This window comes from Neophocaena asiaeorientalis, unplaced genomic scaffold, assembly GCF_003031525.2.
Source record: "Neophocaena asiaeorientalis asiaeorientalis breed wild unplaced genomic scaffold, Neophocaena_asiaeorientalis_V1.1 scaffold72, whole genome shotgun sequence".
NCBI classification, from domain to species: Eukaryota; Metazoa; Chordata; class Mammalia; order Artiodactyla; family Phocoenidae; genus Neophocaena; species Neophocaena asiaeorientalis.
This window is the reverse complement of record NW_020185336.1, coordinates 6513396-6538043: the sequence shown is the minus strand read 5'-3', so window position 1 is coordinate 6538043 and position 24648 is coordinate 6513396. Positions and strand designations below refer to the sequence as shown.

At 41.9% G+C, this 24648-nt stretch overlaps 1 protein-coding gene across 2 annotated transcripts in view; it reads right to left on the bottom strand.

The window, feature by feature from the left end:
• The window catches only part of LY75 (lymphocyte antigen 75), a 126176-nt gene extending 101585 nt beyond the window's left edge, over nucleotides 1-24591 (bottom strand). For both annotated transcript variants that reach the window (XM_024735907.1, XM_024735904.1), the window contains exons 1-6: nucleotides 24394-24591; nucleotides 18468-18839; nucleotides 12598-12768; nucleotides 9764-9928; nucleotides 3441-3551; nucleotides 2184-2324 (exon numbers count right to left, since the gene is read on the bottom strand). In XM_024735907.1, coding sequence (XP_024591675.1) covers nucleotides 2184-2324; nucleotides 3441-3551; nucleotides 9764-9928; nucleotides 12598-12768; nucleotides 18468-18839; nucleotides 24394-24487 — 1054 coding nt within the window. In that variant the 5' untranslated portion in view covers nucleotides 24488-24591. The remainder of the gene's footprint in view (nucleotides 1-2183; nucleotides 2325-3440; nucleotides 3552-9763; nucleotides 9929-12597; nucleotides 12769-18467; nucleotides 18840-24393) is intronic.
• Nucleotides 24592-24648: the final 57 nt, after the last annotated feature.

Sequence of the window (24648 nt, the reverse complement as noted above, 5' to 3'; positions counted from 1 at the left end):
AGAGGGATTGCCCTTAGTCCTAGTAGACAGAAGAAAAGTGTGGGGTAAGCCAGTTGTTCACAAATCTCTTCCTGGGTATGGGATTTGTGAGGTTCCCCTCCAGTCTCTGACTGAGAGATTATGAAGTTGAGCCTCCTTTTCATGTATGGTCAGCTTAGCAAAGGAATGTGCATTAATGCTCACTGTTGAACAGAGAGCAGGCAGATATTTAAGGAACATAATAAAACATTTATTCACTTTACACCCAAGAAATGGCATCACTGGAGGAAAAGGGCATCTCTGGACCTCTTCTTTCCTCCCCTCTGCTAGTCCTACAGTCCACGGAATGAGGGATTCTTTGTTTTGACTATAATAAAACTCACTCAAGTGATGGTCAAGAAAGATTAGAGAAAAAGAGCAAGGTATAAACCATACAAAATACTTCTACCTACCCCTCTTAAAAGAACTAGAAAACAGTTTGGCTTTTCAGACTTCATGGATTCGGACCACTTGGAATGTTTGTTATAAGAAAACATAGCATCGTAAAAATGTGGACAGTTTGATTTTTACTAAACGATAAAATTCAGGTTCAGCTTCTCACACTTGTAAAATAACTCAATTAGCTTTAAGGTTCTGAAATAGCACTTATTATTATGATATTTTACAATTATAATAAAAGAACAGAGGGAAAAACACCCATAATTGAACTTGAAATAATTATTTTCATATTTTAGTCTTTGTCTCTATGAATACATAGTTTTACAAGATTAAAATGATAGGGAGGCATATGATTTTGTTCTGCTTTTTTTTTTTTTTTGCGATACGCGGGCCTCTCACTGTTGTGGCCTCTCCCGTTGCGGAGCACAGGCTCCAGACGCGCAGGCTCAGCGGTCATGGCTCACGGGCCCAGCCGCTCCGCAGCATGTGGGATCTTCCCGGACCGGGCACGAACCCATGTCCCCTGCATCGGCAGGCGGACTCTCAACCACTGCGCCACCAGGGAAGCCCCTTGTTCTGCTTTTTGTATTTTCCTGCTGGCACAGTTATTTTAATAAATGCATACTGTTCAATCATGTGGAAGCATCTTGATTTACTTAACAACTGATACTACAGGATATTTATTTGATCTATCATTAGTCATCCTGGTTTATTTTCATTTGTGCTGTTTTTTCTGCTATGCCTTTTATCGTATGGACTAAATTTGGTTTGAATCAACTTGGAAGATAAATGTTCATTTTCCCCTATTATTTTTTAAACTTAAAATATAGCTTTATGCTCCTATTTGGATGATAAGAAATTTTATGCTTTATTCTCTTCCCCCAACATTCCTTAAAGCAAGACATTTTAAAACCTCCTCTTCTCCTCCCAGTTTTAAGTATTAGTTTTTCTTATTCAGTGAGGATTTAATCAAATACCAGGTATACGGCGGGCGCTGTGAAAGACAGTAGGGCATTTCTCTTCTCCATTCTTACAAAGATTTTTCTTTCAAACTTTTAAACTTTTCTGCAGCTCAGAAGTTGCAGCTGTCCTGTGTCTCTCTTATCCCCGAACTCCCTGGAAAAAACCCCCTCTGTGTACATATTTTGTCCATCTGCACCCCTCCTTTCTACCTGACTTAGCAACACAAAGAACTAGTCTGGCAAAGAAGGAGAGAGAGGTGGGCAAAGAAGGGGTGGGCATTGTGGGGAAGGGGGTGGGAACATTCCCGTGTCCATCATTTTTTACTTCCCACAGAGGCAGGTAATATGTAAGACCTGGCCTTAAAGCAGTGGCCCTCAAACTTGAGTGTGTATCAGAATCACCTGGAAGGCTTTTTAAAACACAGATAGCTGGTTCCCACCCACAGAGTTCCTGATTCAGTAAATCTGGGGTAGGTCCTGAAAAATTTGCATTTCTTACAGGTACAGGTGAAGCTGATGCTCTTGGTCTGGGGAACCACTCTGCTCTAGAGAAAGAAGAGCCACCTGTGAACAGAAATATATTTCCTGTCTAGAATATCTCTACCTTCTCATGGGCATACACCAAACCAAAGCTTTACTCATGTGGAGTTGACAATATCTAACCACAGGTTCAAAACCAAATACTCCCCTGCACTGGCAGTATCAGGTGAAGGAAGGGGGAAAACAGGTATCTGAACTGGATTCACTTGACTTCACAAAACTGTAATTGTGGGACCTCTTTGTTGGAGGAAGTGAGAAAGGTACCTGTCAACTCCACTGTGTTATTTAACAGTTTCTTGCAGACGTAGGGCAGTTGAGCCTCACAGGAAAAACTCTGCCACAGACCCGAGTCGGCATCCATTCTCGCACAGCTTGATCTGCCAATTACAGGTGCACTCGGCACATCTTGAACAGCAGGATTTTCAAAGAGTTAAAAGAAGAAGGTTGGGGGCAAGGGTGGTGGTTAGAAAAAATAACTTGTATTCCTAATTTTCTGCTTTTAGGGGGACTCATAAAATAGTTAAAACTTTCAACTAAATTGAAATGTTTAAGCTGCAACGGACAATCACGTGCTTACCTATGTCTTCTTAAATACAGGATATGGCGGGGGCGGGGGGGGGGGGGGGAGGAGGACTCTGATCTGTTGTAGTTAATTTAAAAAACCAAACCCAAAACCAAACCTCTGCCCCAAACCAACTTGCATGTCGTATCTTGTGGTCAGGAGCTCTTAATTTGCTACCCTACACAATAAAAATACCGATTTATGATTCTGCCATGCCTTTAAGGCTTTAAGATTAAATTCTCTTTAAAGATTTTATTTACTGAGATAATAGAAAATTTATTTACTACTTATAAAATTTCATTAACTAAAATGCCCCATGTATTGGTATCTTCTTGTGCTTGTTTTTCTTATATGTATGCAGAATATCTTGGTACTGAAGTTAGTGTTAACTTTTACACTCTACATTTGTCAGAAGCCTATGGTTTTATTTTTTAAAAAGGTAACTAAACCTTCTTTCCAGGGGGAAAAAAGGCATTTTGGCTAGTTAGTGAGTTAGGGTTTGTTTATTTAGTATAAAATTTTCTTTAAGGTCTTTTTTTGTGTATTAAAATATAACCATTATGTTGTCAGCACTTGGGTGCTGCAGTGGAAGACACCAAGAGTTTGAGGAACTATTTCCATATCAGAGTTAAGCTGCAGATGAAACACAACATGGGTCAGTCATGGACACGTCAAGTCCTCTTAGAGACACAGAATGGTTCCTGGGCCACGTAGTGGGGCTCATTCTGCTCCTATCTAAAAATGCAGGGTCACTCTAAAGATTAGGGACAAATGCTCAGTTGCCCATGCTGGGGGTCAACTTGCCTATAATGGTATCACAAGGGTGTAGGAAAGAATATTCTTCTGAGAGGTAACCATAATAAGGTTTGAAATTTGTACAAGCTCTCAGGGGATGGGAAGCTCTTATTTTTTTTGAAGCTTGTGCTCTGTGCATAGTAAGCGGAAGAGGGAGCAATTACCTGGGTCCCAGTTGAGAAAGTTTAATGGCTTGTGGTCTGACCATTCCCAGCCTCTAGCAGAGTACAGCTGATTTAAACCAATCCAGAAAATTCTTGGAATGCCTTCTTTTTCTGTAAGAATTACACATTTTAAAAAAGTGACAAAATTACCTGTTACTATCTAAGTCAGACTTAAGTTTTTACTAATAGCAAAAATATCTGAAGGCCTTGATTATGAGGCAGGAACCCTGTAGGTGGCTGTCTATCCAACAAAGGCAGGTGATGCTGAGAGGCAACAAAACCGCAGTCTATTGAGAAACCCAAAGGCTGCTAAGTTAATTCAATGCTGCTTTCCCATTAGCTTGTCCAATTCCCTTTCTTCTAGTAAGAACAGAATTTTCTCAGAGTAGCTGTTTCACTATCTATTTTTAACCCTCTTGTACTGATATAGAAAAAGTAGTTTCCAATACATATCTGAGTTTTGAAGGTCTGATTATATTCCAGACTGACAGTTTAAATTCGTTAAGCACATATCATTTGCCAGGTACTAAGGACATAAAAACCAAAATGATAAAGTCCTGCCCTCATGACAATTTCAATCTAGTAGGACACAGATATGGATCCCCAAATGGTGACGTGTAACCAGTACTGTTTCAGAAATATGTACTGAGCTAGGCAAGGGATATACAACTCTAGAGTCCAGAGGAGACATTAAGGCTGGAGATACAGAATGGGACACACACACACACACACACACACACACACACACACACACACACACACTCGTGTTACAGATGAGATGCATCATTCAAATTTATTATTTGACAACTAGATGACATTAGCATAAAAGAAAAAGAGAAGCAGAAATACTTTAAATAGAGAAGCTAAGTGCTGATATGCCACTCAATGTGCACATGCTCACAAGCAATGGATGCAGTCATGCTTGTCGTATGGGGCCATGTGTATTAAAAAAAGAATGTGCGAACAATTGTAAGGATTTTCACACCACTGTCAAGGAAGTCAATACCATTATTCAAGAACCTGGTGAGACTTTATCGACATCACAAAGAATTTGAAGATATTAAAGGCCAGGTAGAAGAGATAAAGCAACTAATGAAATGGTCTACAGAAGACAAAGATGATGTTGACAAACAGGAAGAGCTAACAGGTTGGAATCTCTATAAATTTGTTGAAATATTCCCAGCAATAAAACACATGATAACAGTTTCTCAATTCCTCCCAGAGAATTCTGTATGATATATTATAGTATTATATATATAATTCATGTATCTCTATATATAAATATAAAATACAATTCTATATTACATAACATATATATTATATAAATATAAATAATTCTTAAAGTATGGATTTTGTTCCATCATACATATCAGATATATCTGTGTGATTTGCATGCAGAGAACCATATCCATACTTTAAGGGCTCTTTGAGGGTAATTTTGACTCTATGTAATTTTTGCCTTACTTTCACACTTTAGAACCCAAATGCCTAAAACAAGTAACTTCACCGTAACTGACACCTGGGAGTGGAGGAGAATCCCTGGGTAAAGCAGAAATAGCACGAGCAAAGACAAAAGCGGCCAAGAGCAGTAACCTGGACACCAACATCCAAGGGATGGGCAGGAGTCTGGGAAGAGGGTGGTAGGACAGAGGCCCAATTATCACTCCAGTGAGGAATAAATGTGAGGTTAAAAGTGAATTGTAAGGGCTTCCCTGGTGGCGCGGTGTGATCCCCAAAAAAAAAAAAAAAAAAGTGAATTTTAAGGATACACTGTGCTTTCCAGGAGCTTCACTGTGAAAGATAGAGGGAGGGCTTCAGGGTCTAGGGAAAACATTTTTAATGGTAGAAGTTTAAACAAGTTTATAGTCTACTGGGGAAGAGTTAATAGAGTGAGTGTCGATAAAAGTATAAGAGATAGAAGAAACAGTTGATGTGGATACAATGAGCTTGGAGGAAGTAGTTAACCTTGAACGAGCTGGAGAAATAACAGTATAGATAAATTTGTAAGTGTGAGGGTGACAAACTAAGGGTTCACCTCACTTTTCTCAAGGAGATAGATGACAAGGATACTCTCTCTACTAAGGAAGGAGAAGGTGGATGTTTGGGTAGATGGCTTGAGGAGAATGCTGAAGGGAACTCTGGATTTATCCTTCTCTTTCACCTTGTTAGCATAAGCGAAGGCTGCCAGCACTGGCATAGCAAGACCTTGAGGAATTACTCTAATCGAAATCTTTCTTCATTAGTAAATGTGATTGATTTTCCAGCATTCCTAAAGAAGTCCTGGGAACTATGACATATTGATGGTACTCCAGACTCAACCATACCCTGACATTCGGAATTCCTTTCATTCATCTCTAACCAGGGATACTATAGAGGACCAATCCTTCCCATCTATCCCAAGTTCAATGTCCTCTTTTCCATGAAGACTTTCCAGATATCCCCCAGCAGGAAGTCTGAATAATCCTACTGCTTCCTATGAATAATCCTATCGTTCACCTGCACACGACAAGTACACATTTACAGTGGAACGCAATGATGTTTGGAGGGTGTCAGGCTCTTGTTTACTGCATCACAATGTTCTATTTGTGATCTGTATTGATGATGACTTATTCTTCACTAGAATCGTAAGATTTTAAAATTGTGACTGCTCTTTATGTGTCTCGTGCCAGGTGGGTGTGATAAATTTTAAGGGCCCTGGTTGGGCAAATGCAAAGGGCAGGGATTTCTTATATGGCCTGGACAATTTGGAGCTGGATTTTTTCCTTCATAGAGTCCAGGCAAGGAAAGCTATGATGCATTCCTCCAAATGCATCATTAGATTGTTTGGCAGGGCGTTGACCAATTTGAGACTCTATCAATGCCCATCTTTGCCATCAAGAATCAGATGATCGCTAGCGTTAAGTTCCTATATCTAATCAAATGGACGAGTCCAATGAGCTAGATACTCTTGACTGTTCCCAACACCCCTATTCCGACATGACCCTATATTTCTATTCCTCTTCCCACAATGAGAAACTGCAGGGCCTGATAATGGTCATGCATCTGGGATGAACATCAGAAAGGCCACAGCCAGCAGGAGCCCTGACCTAGGAGTGTTCTAGCCTTGGGTCACTATCAAGGTAGTTCAAAGTGAGCAGCCCCTGAGGCCAGAGATAAATTAGAAAGAATTGAAATGTGTTGTTCCTGCTCTGGGGACTCTCAGTCCTCCCTTGAGCTCTGGGGTTGAATCTGTGGTTACAGGTCCCTGGGAAGGCCAGAGCCATAGGAAATTAGACTCTCAAATAGAATCCAGCGAGGCTGAGGAAACCAAATCCCCACCGTAGGTCCCTGTATTAGTAAAACAAAATCGAAACAAACTAATTAGGTGCAGGGCAGGCACAAAAGAGAAAGAAAGTTCTTTTAGACTGCATGGGATTTATCATCAAGAGAGCTGATTCTGCTGTATTTCTGTCAGCAAATTCCCTAGTCCCACCTAACTACTAGCTGCGAAACCCTGAGGTCCTTTGGGAATAACATTCTCCACTATCCTCTGCGTAGGTACAACTCTTATTTCCCTGACTAGATCAAGCACTTTGATCACAAAATCTCTGATTCACTTTCGTGGGCCTCACTGTTCCTAGCCCACTGTTTAACATGGTAGTTTTCAGGGAAGGGACACAATATTAATAGGGACTTCAAGAAATGTTCCAGATGTTAAAGTACAGCTTTCTTAGGCCTTAGGAAACCAGCAATCATAATTAGGCATACTGATATCCCTAAAGAGCACTCACAGTGAAAGAGAAGCTTGGATCACTAGAAAGGGCTGTACCTCTAAAATTAGTGATATGCAAAAACTGTGGGGAGTGTCTGGCCAGGGATAGGGGAAAACTGGGTCCTTTAACACATTGTCTCACTTTTATGTGTTATTAAAGAAAACTGATGCATAAAGGAACCCTGCAACATTTATTCCTCTAAATGCATCATTAGATTGTTTGGTATGGTGTTGACAGTCACACTTTGACACCTTTTTCCTTCATTGAAGCTATCAGTTTCCAAATGTCAGTATTTTGGGAGACTTAAATTTATTGGCCCTGTCTACTCTCAACAATATTTTTTGTAAGGTTTCAGCGGGGTCTGGAATAGAATTCCATTGCCAAACACTAGCCCATTATGCTTCTTTGACAGATTTCTATTCAAGACGTCTGATGATTTAAGTCCCGAACAACACAGGAAATGGTTAAAACTATAAGAAAGAGGTCTGAATAAAGCTTAAGCCGAAAAGCATGACAAAAGACCAGCAGACTTTTTTTTTGAGGTTACACAGGTTTATAACATTACAGAAGTTTCATGTGCGCAACATTATATTTCAACTTGTGTATACACTACAGCGTGCTCACCACCAAATTTTAGTTTCCATCCATCACTATACAGTTGACCCCTTTTACCCATTTCACCCACTTCTCTCCTGCTTCCCCTCTGATAACCATTGCTCTGTTCTCAGTATCTAAGTGTTTGTTTTTGTTTGGTTTGGGTTGTTCATTTCTTTATTTAAATATTTCACATGAGTGGAACCGTACAGTATTTGTCTTCATCCGTCTGACTAATTTCACTTAACACAATACTCTCAAGTTCTCCCCAAGACGTTTTTCACAGGAAAAGAACAAAATTTTATATAAACAAGATTTACCTGGAGGCACAAAAGACCCCAAATAACCAAAGCAATCCTGAGAAAGAAGAACAAAGCTGGAGGTAGCCACTCTCTGATTTCAAATTTTACCACAAAGCTATAGTAATTAAAACAGTAGAGTATTGTCAGGAAAAACAGATGTATAGATCAAAAGAACAGAATTGAGAGCCCAGAAATAAAGCCATGAATATATGGACAACTGATTTAAAACAAAGGGGCAAAGAACATACAATGGAGGAAGGACAGTCTCTTCAACAAATGGTATTGGGAAAACTGGACAGCCACGTACAAAAGAATGAAACTAGACCACTATCTTGTACCACACAAAAAAATCAACTCAAAATGGATTGAAGACTTGAATGTAAGACCTGAAACCATAAAACTCCTAAAAGAAAACATAGGCAGTATGTTCTTTGACACCCGTGTTAGCAATGTTTCTGGATATGTTTCCTTAGGCAAGAGAAACAAAAGCAAAAGTAAATAAACTGGCCTATATAAAACTGAAAGCTTCTGCACAGCAAAGGAAACTATCAACAAAACAAAAAGACAATCTACCAAATGGGAGAAGATATTTGCATGTCATTTATCCTATAAGCAGTTAATATTAAAAATATACAAAGAACTCATAATACATTTCAACAACAAAAAACAAACAACCCAATTGAAAAATGGGCGGACGATCTGAATTGACATTTTTCCAAAGACGACATACAGATGGCCAACATACATGTGAAAAGATGTTCTACATGGCTAGTTATTAGGGAAACTCAAATCAAAACCACAATGAGACATCACCTCATGCCTGTTAGAATGGCTGTTGTCAAAAGGGCAAGAAATGAAAAATGCTGGAGAGGATGTGGAGAAATGGGAACCCTCTTACACTGTTGGTGGGAATGTAAAAGTCCAGTAGACTTTTAATGATGAAAACAAAGAAAAAAAAGATATGTAAGAGGAGTAAGTACTATAGTAAAAAAGCAAGGGCTCTGGAGTTAGACATGTTGATATTCAAATCCCAATTCTGGTACTTCATAGCTCTGAGATGTTGGGTATATTATTTCTAAACATCAATCCCGAATCTGTAAGTGGGGATAAAAATACTTGTCTTATGGTGTTGTAATGATGATTAAATTATAGTTGACCCCTGAACAATATGGGTTTGAACTATGCAGGTCCACTTATATGCAGATTTTTCACTAAATACATACTACAGAACTATACAATCTATGATTGGTTGAATCTACGGATGTGGAACTGAACTCATTTATTCAAGTGTGAAGATTTTTTACTGAGGTGATCTACTCTGACTCAGCCACCTTCTCCACCTTCCTCAAGTTCTCTACCATTCAATGTTCAAAGAGTTTAATGCTTACCTTTCTTCAAATCCTTTCACCTAGGCTTCAGGTAGCAGTTTAATCTTGCTACCTCACATAGTTTTCTGAATATTAACCTCTCTTGGTCTCTATCATGAGACGCATTTTCAATAGACAGAATAGGATTATATTCAGTATTTTTTACTTGTGGGCTTTGGTGTTGAAGTTTAAATCCCGAGAAAAGATAAATATATGCAGAAAACAACATACCTAAATATGCAAACAGAAGGCAGACAGCACCTTTACAATCACAGCAATTTGCTCTACCACACGCAACTGAAACCTACCTGTAAGATAAGTTAACTCAGCAGCACTGTTGATGCTCAGTAAGTCAGCTCCTTGATTCTGACATGAAACATAAGCTTTTTTCCAAGAAAGAGTTGCCTGAGTGTTAAACTGGTAGCAACTTCCCATCTCCTCTTTCTTTTCCCAATTATCTTCACAGCCATTTTCTTTGATAAAAAGATACGTTAGTGATCATAAAGTAAGGGCACAATGTTGTCTATTACTTAGAATGCTTACAAATACTGCCATTCAATTTGCATACTCTTAGGATATGCTAAAATGGAGGCTGTTATTGTTCTACTGGACAACATTTTGATTCTTTGGTTACACAAAAAAACTGAAGTCATAGGACAGGAAATGACTTAGGCTGGCTAAAGCTTCCACTCTCCTATCTTCTACCCTCCCTTTACCCCCATCAATTACAATGCCATGTTTTAGCCCATGCCTACCCTCTGCCTAAAAGTAGGAGTCTTCAACTGTGCTCAACCCCTGAGCTCACCTAAAGATGGTGGCAGACTGCAGAGGGGTTTGCTCATGGCCTGCAGTGAAACCACTGGATATGCATATGTGTGTGTTTAGACATGCTGCTTAAGTACCCAAGATTTAAAGCCTAGTGATACCTTATTTGGGAAACTCAGTCCATTTTCTCCTTAATATTTTAATAGATGATTTAATATACGACAAATATTATATAACTATCATTATACATGCATTGTATATCTATATGTACATATATATGTGCATATATGTGTTTATAAACTTACAGATACGCATGTGAACATCATTTTCTTTAACAAATATCTAAAAAGCATGTATAATTTCAGATGAAGAACCTTCAAGCTCTTTCTGGGACAAGATTTGTAGGTCTTGATACAACTAGCTCAAAAATATACTCACAGCCTCCTATGTGCTCCCAACAAGAAGAAAAAACCAACATAACTTATGTCAAGCGTATCCCAGGTTTCACTTGGGGTTTTTCCAAAGGGTCTCCCATAACCAGTCAAACTTATGGACTCTCAAGCTGGAAGGCCCCTTAGAGATCATTTTGTGTCATGTCTTCATTTCACAGATAGGAACAAAGATATAGGGGTGTTTGTGGCAAAGCTATAACCAGAGTACTGTTGTCTAAGTCTGGTGTTGTTGATCTTCTGAATGGCATATACTGCTTCTTCAGCCACTTCTGAATGTCCTAAATAACAACAGAGGTTGTTCTGATATTTGGTAAAAACAAAATAGGTGGATTTGCAAGTGCATTGCCTAAAGGTTCTTTGTTACCACTAAGGCCAACACTTGTAAATCTGGAAACTTTCAGCAGGAGGGCAGTGTGTTTGCTATAAAATACAGTCTCCATGGTTTGGCAGTTCTCAGGTTTGAGAAACTCACAATCTTGCTTCTTCTGTAGAAAGGGAGTCACATGAATGCATTGACAATCCCCCCTTCCATCCAAAGTAGGCTAAAGGCACCAAGACCCATGTCAGTCAAGGTAGCAAGGTAGAATGGGATAAATACACAGGGGAATAAGGGTCAGGAATCCTGGGATCTCCACCCGGCTCCACACAAATATGGTCTGACCCAGACAGGCTATTTCATCAACCAAGGCCCCAGAAATCTGTATTTTAACAAACTCTCCAAGTGATTCTGTTGCAACCTGAAGTTTGAGAACCATTGGCTCAATATAATTTCTTCAAGTTGCTTAGGACTCTGCAGTTTGAAGCTCAGCTTCCCTTAAGGAGAGCTGAGCTCCGGTGGTGGTATTACTAACACCACCAGATTGACTACTGAATAAGGCAGGATAGTACAGTTATTTGAGGCAAGGACTTCAGAGCCAGATATCCTGGGTTTGAATCCTAGCTCTGAAATTTATTAGCTACGTGACCTTAGGCAAATGAATTAACTCCCCTGTGCCTCACGTTGCTCATCTGTAAAATGGTGATAAATAATGGTACCTACTTTATAGAACTGTGTGAGGATTAAATGAGTTAAGAAAGGCTGAATGCTCAGAATGGTACCTGACACTCGGCAGTGCCAAGTAATAACTACTACTACTTTAAGTAATAACTATTACTACTTAGGCCTGGAGCTCTTTCCTTTCTATTTACTGTAGATTCTCTTAACTTATTGCCCATTAAAAAATATTTCTTAGGCACCCATCACATGTCAGGTACCATGATCCCCTGTGATTCTCACCAGATTATCGAGAAAATATGTCTCGGTTATATACCGGATAGTGACGCAGCGGCTGCTTTGGTCTCTCTTTCTAAAGAACAATGAATATTTTAGCACACCCTGAAGAGTTTGCTTCAAGTAAGAAGCAACTAGAAAAAAATGCTTTGACCAACGTACAGGTACAGCAAAAGGAACAACGTCACCAATTTTGAGAGGGATAGGGATATCTGTCTCTTGTTCGCTGCTCTTTACTCAGGCAATAAACATACTTAAGTCTCCATCATCTGAAAAGAAGCTTCCTCAGTCCACTATCACCCATCTTCTTTGAACACTAGTTTTTTGGAAACTGCTCTATTAAAGGCCAACAGCAATTTCCTGACTGCTCCTGCCTGGTCCATTTCCCCTTCCTAAGGTATCTGGGGGTATAGAACACTTCCTCATCCTTTGTCTTCCATCACAGCATCCTGTCTTGGTTTTCTTCCTGGCCTACTTCTGAAAGTAAGTTCTTAGCTACACACGACTTCTCTCTCTTTCCTCAAATATATACCCCTTCTCTAGGATATTTGTTTTCGTCATTTTTGAGTCACGATGGACCCTTCCTTCTCCCTTTTGCCTCATAGGAATGGTATCCTTTCCCTTCCACATATGAAGTTTACCAGCCCATACATACCTGGTTGTAAGCAGATGCCCCACTTTTGATCATATTCATAATTTAAGGTGGTTGCACACCACGGCCCACTGTGATCTCCATCATGAATGCACTCATGGTGCCAGGTCCCATTAACTAAGAATGGAAATTCACAAGGTCTCCCATAGGAGTTCCCATCTCTAGTATAGATCTCTGTGGGTTGGGGAGAAAGTAGAGGAAAGAAGAGTTAAAAACTGGATAATCAGCTTTAGTTAACTAATTTCTAAAACTGTTGTGAAAGAAAGATTATGTTTTCACATGTATGAGAATATAGTATCTGGGTAGGCTGCACGGTGTGGAGATTCAGAGCATGGGTGCTGGCTCCCCCACTGATCATCTGTGCGTCTGTGGGCAAGCTTGCCAACCTCTATCAGTCTCAGTTTCTGCATTTTCAAATTAGGAATAATGATATGGGGCTCATAGGGTTGTTCGTGAGATTCTATGAGATGATCCATGTAAAGCTTCATTAACTGTGATACGATGAAGAGCTAAAAGATTCCAGCTTTACCAAGTAAGGATCAACTGACTACTGCGGGTAGCAGAGTACTTCACCAGAAGGGGTGCTCCGCTTGAGATTAAACTTACACTCTATTTTCTTTAGTAAGAGTGAGGCTAGAAAAATACCTTGGAATCACTGAGGCTGGTTGTGGACTTTGAAACTAACTGTGCAGTTAGAGAGATGCACAAATAGCCCTGTTGTTTACAGTCTGGTGGTAGAACTGAGGCTGTGCATTTTGAGGAAGGAGGACGAAGGGCTGCTGAGTCTCTCAGCAGTCTCTTGGAGAGGGCAGGATATGGTAATTCAGGTTCTGAAAGAAGAACCAGCTTCAGCTAGGCAGTCATGGAACCAGCTGGTGACCAGCAAGGTAGCAGAACTAGCTTTTCCTTTTAACAATTTCCTCTGGTACACAGAGAGGAACTGAAAAATTATTCTAACCTCAAATACGTCTGGAAATGCTGGAGGAAGTGCTAAATACTTATGTTGATAACAGTTCTTTTGGAGAGGTGTCTTATAGAACAGCTAACCTTGTGACTATCTCGCTCACTTTTTTCCATAGCCTTAATTTGTTTAAAACCGTGGTTGTTACCAGATCAAATAATGACTATTAGGTAAAGCATAGTAATCAGATCTTAGCATCATTTACCAGGCTATTAGGGCCCCTCAAAATGTCTCATAGGTTTGCTTGAAAGTGTGCTTAAGGTAGAATTTGATTCCATATCCTTTATTATTCTCAAATGTTCATTTAACTTAAGTGTGAGACTTAATTTGACAGTTTAGAATGTATTAAGCAGCAGTACAGCAAAAGGAAGAGTAATCTAGATGCTTTTACTTGCAAACAATCTTTTAAGGAACATTGGGTTTTCCTCTGACATATAAATGGTTTTGAACAGTGTACTTCTGTGAAAGAGTAATTTGACCTTATATTTTATAGGGATTCTGCTTATTAGCATGTTTTATTTTTAACCATACCAAAACTCCCAATAGCTCATGACCGATTTCTCTTCCCAAATTACAGCACTTAAAAGGAGAGTCCCTGAGCACAATGACTATCATTTGTAGAACCATCAGGGATTTTTTGTAAAACCTTGTGTTTCTGTAATACAAAGTACTTTCACTTGTTCTTTCCCATAAGCCCACAAGATCAGTAGGGCAAGTATTACACTTGTTTGTGAAATCCCCATTTTTGCAAAGTTAAGTGAAACATTCAGTCATTCAGCTGTGCCAGGGATGAGAACTGACTCTCTGATTAGAGTCCTTGACATATAAGGACAACTTGTGACATCAATGGCTGCTTTCTCAGGTTCCAAGTTAGTGTCATAGCTCAAAGCTGGGCTTCAATTAAAACGCTCTCCTGTTCACAATATGCTTTGAAGAATGATAACATGGAACAACCACCACAAGAGCAGCAGCTAAATTATGCTAACTACTCACTAAGGGTTCTTTTTTTTAATAGATCTTTATTGGAGTATAACTGCTTCACAATACTGTGTTAGTTTTATTCTTGCACATTGTTCGATGCTACTGCACCTCTTAAGTCCCAAGCGTCTCCCCAGAGACACAGGCTTTCTCGAGAAGAATCTTCTCTGAATGTATGCATTTATGGTGATGGCAGCCTTAAAACAGCAGCTTATTCTACGATAGGCACAAATGTGTGAGATGAGATGCTTACATGGAAAACTAACGTTTTTCTTTTTCTGGCCGCATGGCGCTGCATGCGGGATCTAGTTCCCCGACCAGGGATCGAACCCGTGCCCCCTGCATTGGGAGCACAGAGTCTTAACCACTGGACTGCCAGGGAAGTCCTGGAAAACTAACATTAAACTCTTTGGTAGCACAAGACAAAATAGTTTCAATGTTTAGAGAGCTCGGCAGCCTTCTGAGTTGCTCAGACTTTAGACACTTCTAGAGCCACCCCTCCACTAAGTCTACTTCCTCTGCATGATTCACCAAACATTCAAAACTTGAAGACTGCTAGTGAGGTCAAGATATCTTAATGATATAAATGCATACCTGGATGCTAGTCAAGAGCAATTTATTCATAAAATTTATACAGCTAAAATTTTTCTCTGAGAGAAACATGGCTCACACAGGATGGGGGTTGGGGAGAGAGGTAACCCAGGACACAATGAGAGATAAATGTTCTTATATCAGAGGTAAAAAAAAAAGAAATTATACAGCAAAAGCCAAGGGAGAAATAAAGAAGCTAAATTTGGCCTTCCCTGGTGGCGCAGTAGTTGAGAGTCCGCCTGCCGATGCAGGGGACACGGCTTCGTGCCCCAGTCTGGGAAGATCCCACGTGCCGCGGAGCGGCTGGGCCCATGAGCCATGGCCGCTGAGCCTGCCCGTCCGGAGCCTGTGCTCCGCAATGGGAGAGGCCACAACAGCGAGAGGCCCAAAAAAAAAGATAGCCTGCCCGTCCGGAGCCTGTGCTCCGCAATGGGAGAGGCCACAACAGTGAGAGGCCCAAAAAAAAAGCAGCTAAATTTGGGGAACACAATGCTGGTTTTGAGCCTTAGCTTTGCTGTAACAAGCTGGGTTACCTTGAACTTCATTTTGTTGAATTCAGGTATCTTATCTTTCTTATTCTGTACAATTAGACAGGAAGGAGGGGGCAGGGACCAACATGAAGAGTCTGAGAGCGCAGTCCTAGGGGAAGTTCCTAACTTAAGACAGCAGTCTCCAACCCAAGAACAGGAAGGGACTGCATAAATTTAAAAGAGTAGAATTGCCAGGACTTAATATTTGATTGAATTTGAATGGTGGGAGAAGAAAGCAGGGCAACTCTAGAGTGACTTGTAGATTTCTGACATATGCAACTTCGATGGTACAAGTCACCTGGAGAGGAATGAAGAAGAGGCACGTTTGGCCCTGGCCTCTGTTCATGTTAAAACTCGAGGTATATGTCAATAAGTCAGGACTACATGCATCTTTTCTTAGAAATTTTTAAGTTTCTTATCTGGAAATTTAGTGTTCCAAATACTGTATTTGCTAAGGTCAAGAAACACTCTATGCCTATGGGCTCTCGCTGGTGAGCACTGTTTAGCTTTCTCTGGGGTGACACCCTAGGTGGGTTCCTTTTGTTTGTTTTTAAATTAATTAATTAATTAATTAATTATATTTTTGTCTGTGTTGGGTCATCGTTTCTATGCACAGGCTTCCTCTAGTTGTGGCGAGCGGGGGCTACTCTTCATTGCGGTGCACGGGTTCTCATTGCAGTGGCTTCTCTTGTTGTTCTCATTGGCTCTAGGTGTGTGGGCTCAGTAGTTGTGGTTCACGGGCTCTAGAGCGCAGGCTCAGTAGTTGTGGCGCACAGGCTTAGTCGCTCCGCGGCATGTGGGATCTTCCTGGACCAGGGCTCGAACCCGTGTCCCCTGCATTGGCAGGCGAATTCTTGACCACTGCGCCACCATGGAAGTCTCCTAGGTGAGTTCTTAATCTTTTCTGTGCTACTGATCACTTTGGCAGCCATGTGAAGCACACGAGCCCCCTTCTCAGCAGAATATTATAAATGCATAAAATAAAACACATAGGATTACCAAGAAAACCAGTTACGTTGAAATAAAGGCATTTTGGGGACTGAGGGAATTTATAATTACAACTATGTCCCTCAAAAGAATTAGGAGCAGGAGACAGAAAGAGCCCTGCCAAGAAAATGATCTTTTCTAATCCTTGAACAAATACAAGGAAACAAGTCAAATCCAGTTCAAAAGGCAATTTGTTTGGTTCCATGTTTTCTCTTAGCTGCCAAGTTACAGAAAGGCTTTTATAGCACAAAATTTAAGCTTGCCATTAAGTGGTATCCAGAAAGCAGTTGCTCTTTAAGGTTAGGAGGAAGGTGGCTAGCAGAAGCAGACTTTTCAACTACGTAAGGGTTGAGGACTGAAGAAAAGGAAAATCCCATCTCTGATTCTCTAATGCTTCCCGTAACAGCAGAACCTGACATCTCAGAAGCTGCTGCATGTTCACTAGGAAACAGAAAGAGGTTCCCCTAGGAGAAAAAACTGTGCAGACAACAAGAAGAGTGGGAGGCCAGATTTAGCTTAAGAGAAGAGGAAAATCTCTGTAAAGCTATGTAAATGTACAAAGAAGAGCATAGTTAAGACTTAGATAATTAAATATATATACATATATATATGCACCAGCATTTGATGTAAGTTAGAGCAACATAATGAAAAAAAAAGATTTGCTTGGGTAATTTACATTTAGAGGTTTAAAAAAATGAATCTACTTTCTTTTTAAACTCAGAAATTTGTTATAACTGAGTCTCTAGACTCAAAACAAAGTTCATGATCGGCTCCCCCAAAGGCAACAAAGACAGTTTCAGACTTACGATGGTTTGATTTATGATTTTGCGACTTTGTGACGGTGTGAAAGCGGTACTCATTCCATGGAAACCATACTTGGAATTTGGTCTTTCCCTGGGCTATCAGTACATGGTCCAATCCTCTCTCATGATGCTGGGCAGCAGCAGCCACAGCTCCCAGTCAGCCACACAGTCATGAAGGTAAACAACTGACACACACCATTCTGTTTTTCACTTTCAGTACAGTATTCGATAAACTACATGAGATATTCAACACTTTATTTTAAAATAAGCTTTGTGGTAGATGATTTTTCCCAACTGTAGGCTAATGTAAGTGTTCTGAGCACATTTAAGGTAGGCCAGGCTATGATGTTCATTAGAAATGTATTAAATGCATTTTTGACTTATGATATTTTCAACTTACGATGGGTTTATAGGGACATAACCCCATTGTTAGTGGAGGAAGATCTGTATTCCTATACTTATTTTTGGAAGCAAGTGAGGAAAAAGTCCACTGTTAAAATGTTAAATCATAAATACAAACATCAAAGTGTGATAGCCATGCCAAAAATAAAAGTAAAGCCCGCAAGACTCTTAAAGTTTTTCCATTACATCCAAATCTGCAGACAAGAAAAAATTCATTTCCTTTTTTTTCCCTTTCTCTTTCTTCTTTTTTAACTTAGAATAGGTTCAACTTTACTAGATCATTTGACTTTTATCCTGTGTAGAGGACTTCCTGTTACTCTAACATTTCCTTTTCTCTGGAGTTCAGGATGTAGTCATAGGAAGTACATATGCTCAGGCATCGGAGAGATTTCCAATCCCAGGGTGCCACAGAATGGCTGCAAGACCTCTGACAAGGCACCTAACCTCTCCTAGCCTTGCCTGTTAAAGGGAGCAAATGGCACTGACATCGGTGTCTGGAACTAAACACCAGCTCACTCCCCTCACAAGTGTATGATTCTCCTTGTGGTCAGTGGTACATGTTCAAGGCCACTTTCACCAAATACAGCAGCAAGTGAGTCAAAGTGCCTCTCCAGTACTCACCATGGTAAGGCTGGGCACAGAGGTTTTCCTCTGAGCCCCCTTTTTTCCAGACATCAGATGAATTGGTACTTGCTATGGCGTGTCCACCCTTCAGAGTCAACCTGTACTGGGCAGCTCCGTACAGAGAGCTGTGCTCACATTTCCACCACAGCATGGCATTGGAGTCACAGCTGAACATTCTCAAGGAATCCACGGGTTTGGTAATGTCTAGGCCAAGGCACTTCTGGGATTGCAAATGAAAGAGGCGATGCTGGGACACCCACTTCCACAACATGTCCTTGGTTTCATCACAGTCCTTTGCTACTATCCAGTCATTCAGTGGCGTGATGCACTTGCCTGTGTTTTCATTAACGATGGTGAATGAATCATCACCTGAGACAAGACAGGCAGAAAAGACATTTCAGGATTCTGAATTATGTGGTTGATGTGCCCTGGCCCCTGTTTGCTAAGGAGAGTCTGAGCACCCCTGGACTGTTAAGACCCTCCAAGCTGTATAAACTGTAATGCTCTACACAAGGTCGGAGGACAGTGAGAGCCGGAGAGGCAGTTCAGTGTTGTGTAAGAGCATGGGCTCTGGAGCCAGTCTGCCTGGGTTTATAGCTTGCCTCTGCTACTTACCGGCCATGTGATCAGGATGTTATTTACCTGCTATGCCTCAGCTTCCTCCTTTGTAAAACAGTACTTCATAGGGTAGATGTGAGGATAAAATGAGCTCATACATGTAAAGCACTTAGAATAGTATGCATACTTGTTATTGCCATTCAGTGAACTATTTCTCCCCCTTATTTAATAAGATGAAGACGCTCCTTAGTTTTCATCTTCTTTAGGTAAGTGACCTGTAGTCAATGAAAACTATCCTGAGCTTATTCAGGACTGCAATTCTGTCTTGCCTACACTTTGGCTACTACAGCAGAGTAAATTATTATATGACATTAATGTGTCTGAGAGGAAATAGGGTAGAAGTAGAATAGTGAGATAAAAGGATGAGAGGAAATGGTGGCCTGGGTTCTGACGGTAGGGGGACCTATGACAAGCTCCACTGTTTAACCTCCAGGAAGGTGACAGGATGCCCCTGGGGAGGGGCTGTGGGGACTGACCACCTGGATCGCCTGGGAAGGTCAAACCTGAGCTCCAGAAATCACCTGAGCCACAGGATTCAAGACCCAGTAGGTCTGGACAACGGGAAACTCAGAAGTAATCAGTGTGAGCTGAGGGCAAAGGGAGGGATCTCCCTGAATGCTTCCCTGGCAGTTTTGCATGAGCTGGGGAAGACCTCAGTAGTGACAGAAACTGAATTTCTGTTAATCTGGTAGAATGGGACCTCAGAACAAAACTTAATTTGATTTTATGAAAATAAAGTAGTAGTATGCTTCTTGCATACCTGAGTTTGTGAAGCAAGAGTCACATCTGTTACAGAAAACCACAATTGAACAATTTGGTCAGTGCTTTTACAAAGAAACATTTTCCGACAAAGAAACACTTTTTGAAGGTATAGCACAGAACCTCATGTTGGTGAGCTGAAATAGTTTAGACAAACGTAAGCAATCTGTCAATGAACCAAAGGGTTCAGCAGAAGGAGCTGTAAGATTTTAGTTCCCAAAAGGCACTTTCGCTTTGATACCAGCCTCACATTCAGTGGTTTTACTAACACTAAACACCTTTTCTAGTAATAATTCACAGGCTTGCAGAGTTAAAAATTCTCACGTTAAGGCCTTGAGAGGAAATTTCACCATGCAAATAACAACTATAAAAGTAAGTCCAATTCCAGTTTGAACTTTGGACGGAAGTTTTGTTTGTTTTAAATAGCAGTAGCAGGGGCTTCCCTGGTGGCGCAGTGGTTGAGAGTCCGCCTGCCGATGCAGGGGACACGGCTACCTGCCCCGGTCCGGGAAGATCCCACGTGCCGTGGAGCGGCTGGGCCCGTGAGTCATGGCTGCTGAGCCTGCATGTCCGGAGCCTGTGCTCCGCAACGGGAGAGGCCACAACAGTGAGAGGCCCGCGTACCGCAAAAAAAAAAAAAAGCAGTAGCAGCATCAAGAGAAACAACAGGAACAACAAGAACAAAATCCTTTAAAACTTTATTTCTGCTTTCAAATTGGTATTTTAAAATACTGCCTAGGGTTGCAGCTAGATCTGTTTGGATAGCAGCTTCCATCCCTCACTCTTCTTTGATATCACTCTGCCATTCTCTACTTTATGGGCACAGCTTGGAAGGATAGTTAACAAAAAAAGGAAAATGTACTATTTTAGAAGATTATCAGACTGTGATGTACCTCTTTCCCAACCTATTCCCTCTCACCTCTCCTGGGTTCCAAAGTATCAGGAATTACCGCAGAAAAAAAGAAGTCTGCTTCTGCAGGAGAGCGGGTGGTGGCCACCCCTGCTGGAACCATCCCCTCTCTTGCCCTATAATCTCCCTGCACTTTATAATCTTTCCTGGGCACTTCGCTCTGTGCCCTTTGACCCCAGCTTTGCCTACCTTTGCAATCTGGAGTTCTAGATTTTCCAAGTTGCCTTTGCAGAATGCGATGGATTAGCTACAACTCTTAGAATAGTGGAAAGAGCAGTGGAATAAGGAGTTAGGGTCCTAGACTGAAGACTTACCTCTGCTATTGGTTAGCTGGGAGACCTTGGGGAAGTCAGTTAATCTCCTCAGGGTCTTCTAATCTCCAAATGTAAGATGAAAGCAGTGGATATAAGAAACCTAAGTCACTTCCAGTACTAACATCCTATGCTTCTACTAACTGAGTTTTTCTAGGCTTGTAGGCTTTACAGGTCTGTGCTAAGTTCACTGCATATTGTTCTTAAACAGATGTCCACAAGTTTATTATGTCGTGCTAGTAGAATTTTAGGTCATTTGAATTCCATCTGTATTGGGCATGTGCACTTAGGTGACAGTGCTGCTTTATAAGTACTCTTTAGAAGAGAAAAAAAATTTAACCTTTCCCATTTACTGTATGTTTAACTTTTAGGACACCCATGGACTTAAGCTTGTAGGACCTCTGAAAGACTACAGGAGAGGTGTGGAGTAGCTACATTGAATAGGAATTGCCAAGCTTCTTACCTAATTGCAAACATCTGTGATTATAGATACTTGCCTCATTCTAAATCTGTCTTTTAACCAAGTATGTAATATCAATGCTTGACACCTATAGTGATCACTTAGCAAATACATTAATTATTGATATGATTTAAGGAAACTTGTTATTAGCCTTCATACATGATGTATGTGTAAGCATTCGTACATAATACATAACCTAGGGAGAGTCTTGTACTCATGATGTTTTCCCCTATCTTTCTTTATCCTTAAGAAGAAGCGTTCAGTCTGCCCCAGTCTTGTGACCCTATTGGGAGGGTAGGTTGAAGAGTGGGAAGAAGAACTAAGAAAGTGTGAAAATAATTTATTTAGAAAATTTGTTTAATAAGGGTCTATGACATATATCAGAAATGTATTACACTTTGAAAAGGTGATTGCAGAGCAATTTATAAAACTGATTCTTTATTGATAGCCCTATATGGCATCTTGTTCACTTTATACTGGCCCTAAATGGAATTTTAATATTTACCTACAAATACAATATTGGGACAAGTCTAAAAGACAGAGGTTGATGAAAAGAAGCCTCAACACCTCTAGCAGCACTTTTGAATGTTTCGTTTTATATAAACATTTTACTGGTGTTTGAGAGGAAGTGGCTACATAGCATTATCACAATTGAAAATGAATTTTTAGACCATCACAGGAAAACTATTTCTTACTGCCTGATTGTGAAGTAACTCCTTTGTTACAAGCCCTAAACCAAAGAGTTCTGCACATTCCAAAGAGAAGCTGGACCTCAACATTTTGTAACCACAGACAAATGGAGAAGAGATGGCTTGGGAAGGCAAGAAGGATGAAGACTGCAGCTTTTTTAGTTTCAGGGGAACTTCCACAGCCCACACTGTTAAGCATTTTGTGGAGTTGCTACCATGTGTGCACAGAGTGTACACTAGGAGAGACTCAGAAGTCTGGATTTGCCAGTTCAAGAACAGGTCCTCCCGCGTGCAGCCACGGAGACCCAACTCAGCCAAAAATAAATAAATAAAGCCAAAACAAACAAACAAAAAACAGGTCCTGAAGTGACACCTGGGTCCACATCAGTGTACTAGCAGTCAGAAAGTCATGGGGTTCAGACTGGGTGGTGTGGGCTGGTGAGAACCTCAGAAGTCCCTGAAGAATTAGTTTACTTCAAGCTGTTGGCCCTCCAAGGAGGCAAAAAAAGTTAACTAAGCAATTGGCATTTCCCCAAGGACACAGAGGTACTCCGCCAGCGTCTGAGCAATGGAGACCACCTGCGCAAACCTAGCTGCGTACATGTGATGGAGTGCACGCCATCACCAGCATCATGAAGCCGGCACACTGCCAACAAGCTACCCAAGGGGCTAGGGTTTCAAAATTCCAGCGCTTCCCTTAATAGGGCCACAAGTCTGGTCTGATGGTGTGTGTAAGCTGATCAGAGCAGCTGCTCAAGGTGGGGAAGGATGCAGGAAAACAAATACCTGCGAGGACCTAGTGCAGGAAGAATGGCGTTAAGCTGGTGCTCTTTGCTTTGGGTTAATGAGAAAGGCCAGGGATTGCAGAGACTGCAAAAATTACGGAAGTCTTGAGTTCTATGGGGGAGACAAAACAGATAAGACTAAAGCAAATGTAGATGGAAACCAAGAGTACAGTGATTGAAAGGCTAGAGTGTTTTGACTATAGTTAGTCGCTGCGGTGAAAATTTTCTCCCTGGATTATGGGGCAGGCAGAATAGAATTCTCACAGCAGTAAAGGCCTTTAGGTAGTTTCCAACATGGAGGATCAAAGAACACAGAAGTGTGAATCAGAGCAAGGTCAACTAAAAAGTTCTGGATGTAGATAAGACGATGCCACTCATACTCTGAACAAACTATAACTCAGAGAGTAACTTAGTTTAGCTGCAAACAAAGTAAATGCCACAAGCAAACTGAAGCTTTTCAAAAACTCCCTCGACCATCTTTTACTTCCTCATCTAGACAAGATGACGGAAATAATAGGTAGGGACGGCTCACGGATTGCCTATTAAGTGGCCAGACTAAGAAACAAAATCCTCAGCACACCTTTGGCCAAGGCAAAAAGAGAAAGTAAAAGCATACTCCGGGTGCTGCGAAGGGGTTGGTGCGGCAAGCACTGCCCAGAGCATCAGCGAAGGGTGTCTGATCCTGGTCCTGCTTCTGAAGCGACAGGCAGGAGGTCTCCGGGCAAGCAACCTGAGTTCCACCGCGGGACCACCGGCCTCTCGGGTAGGGCATGGGGCGGTCGTCTGGAGCTGATAAGCCAAGTAGAAGAAACGCTCGCTGCTCGAGGCACTGGGGGAGGGCACCATAACAGAGTCACGGCCATGGTCACTGTAGGAGACATGGCTTTTTGATGTGCACCATGAGCGCAGCGAAGTCAGGGCATCGTTACTTATTCTGGCGCTGTGGGTGGAAAGCTCCTCTTGACATTGAGTGGCCAAGGTGACCAAGGGACGAGGGGCGAGATGGGCGGGATGGGGCTTGGGGGGGGTGGTGGTGTTAAGGAGCCCTATACTCTAGGGAAGCAAGATTTTAGAGGAGAGAGGACGAGGAAGGGGCGGGAGCCTCGTTCTGAAAAGACTCTGGGTGCCTCCGCTACGGTGGACTCCTCGCCCTCAGCACGAGAAAAGCCCGGCGCTCCCACGCCCCACCCCGCCCTCCTCCGGGACCCCGGGGGGTAATGGAGCTGCTTCTCCCTGGACCTCCCTTCGGCTCACTTGTCCGGCTCCAGCCCCTAGCAAAGCAGAGGTGACGTGACCCCGGAGCGCAGCCCTAACCCGAACTGAGGAAAGTCAGCCGGCCTGGCAACGTCGAGGTCCCTAGCCGGCCGGCGAGCGGACGCGCCCGCGGTTACCTGAGCGGCCAGAGGGCTCCACCAGACCGAAGCACGGGAGGAGCAGCATGAGCAGCTCCGCCGCACGGAGAGGGGTGGACCAGCGCGTCCTCATCCTGAGCCGGCTCGGGCGGGTCAGTCGAGTCCTCGGGGTCACTCAGCACCCAGCACTCCCGACGCGCGCAGTCAGCCCCGCCAGCGGCTTTGGCCCCTGGCTTCCCCGGGTGCTCCGAACCCGCCCCCGCCGCCCTCGGCCAATCGGATCAGCACGTCCTC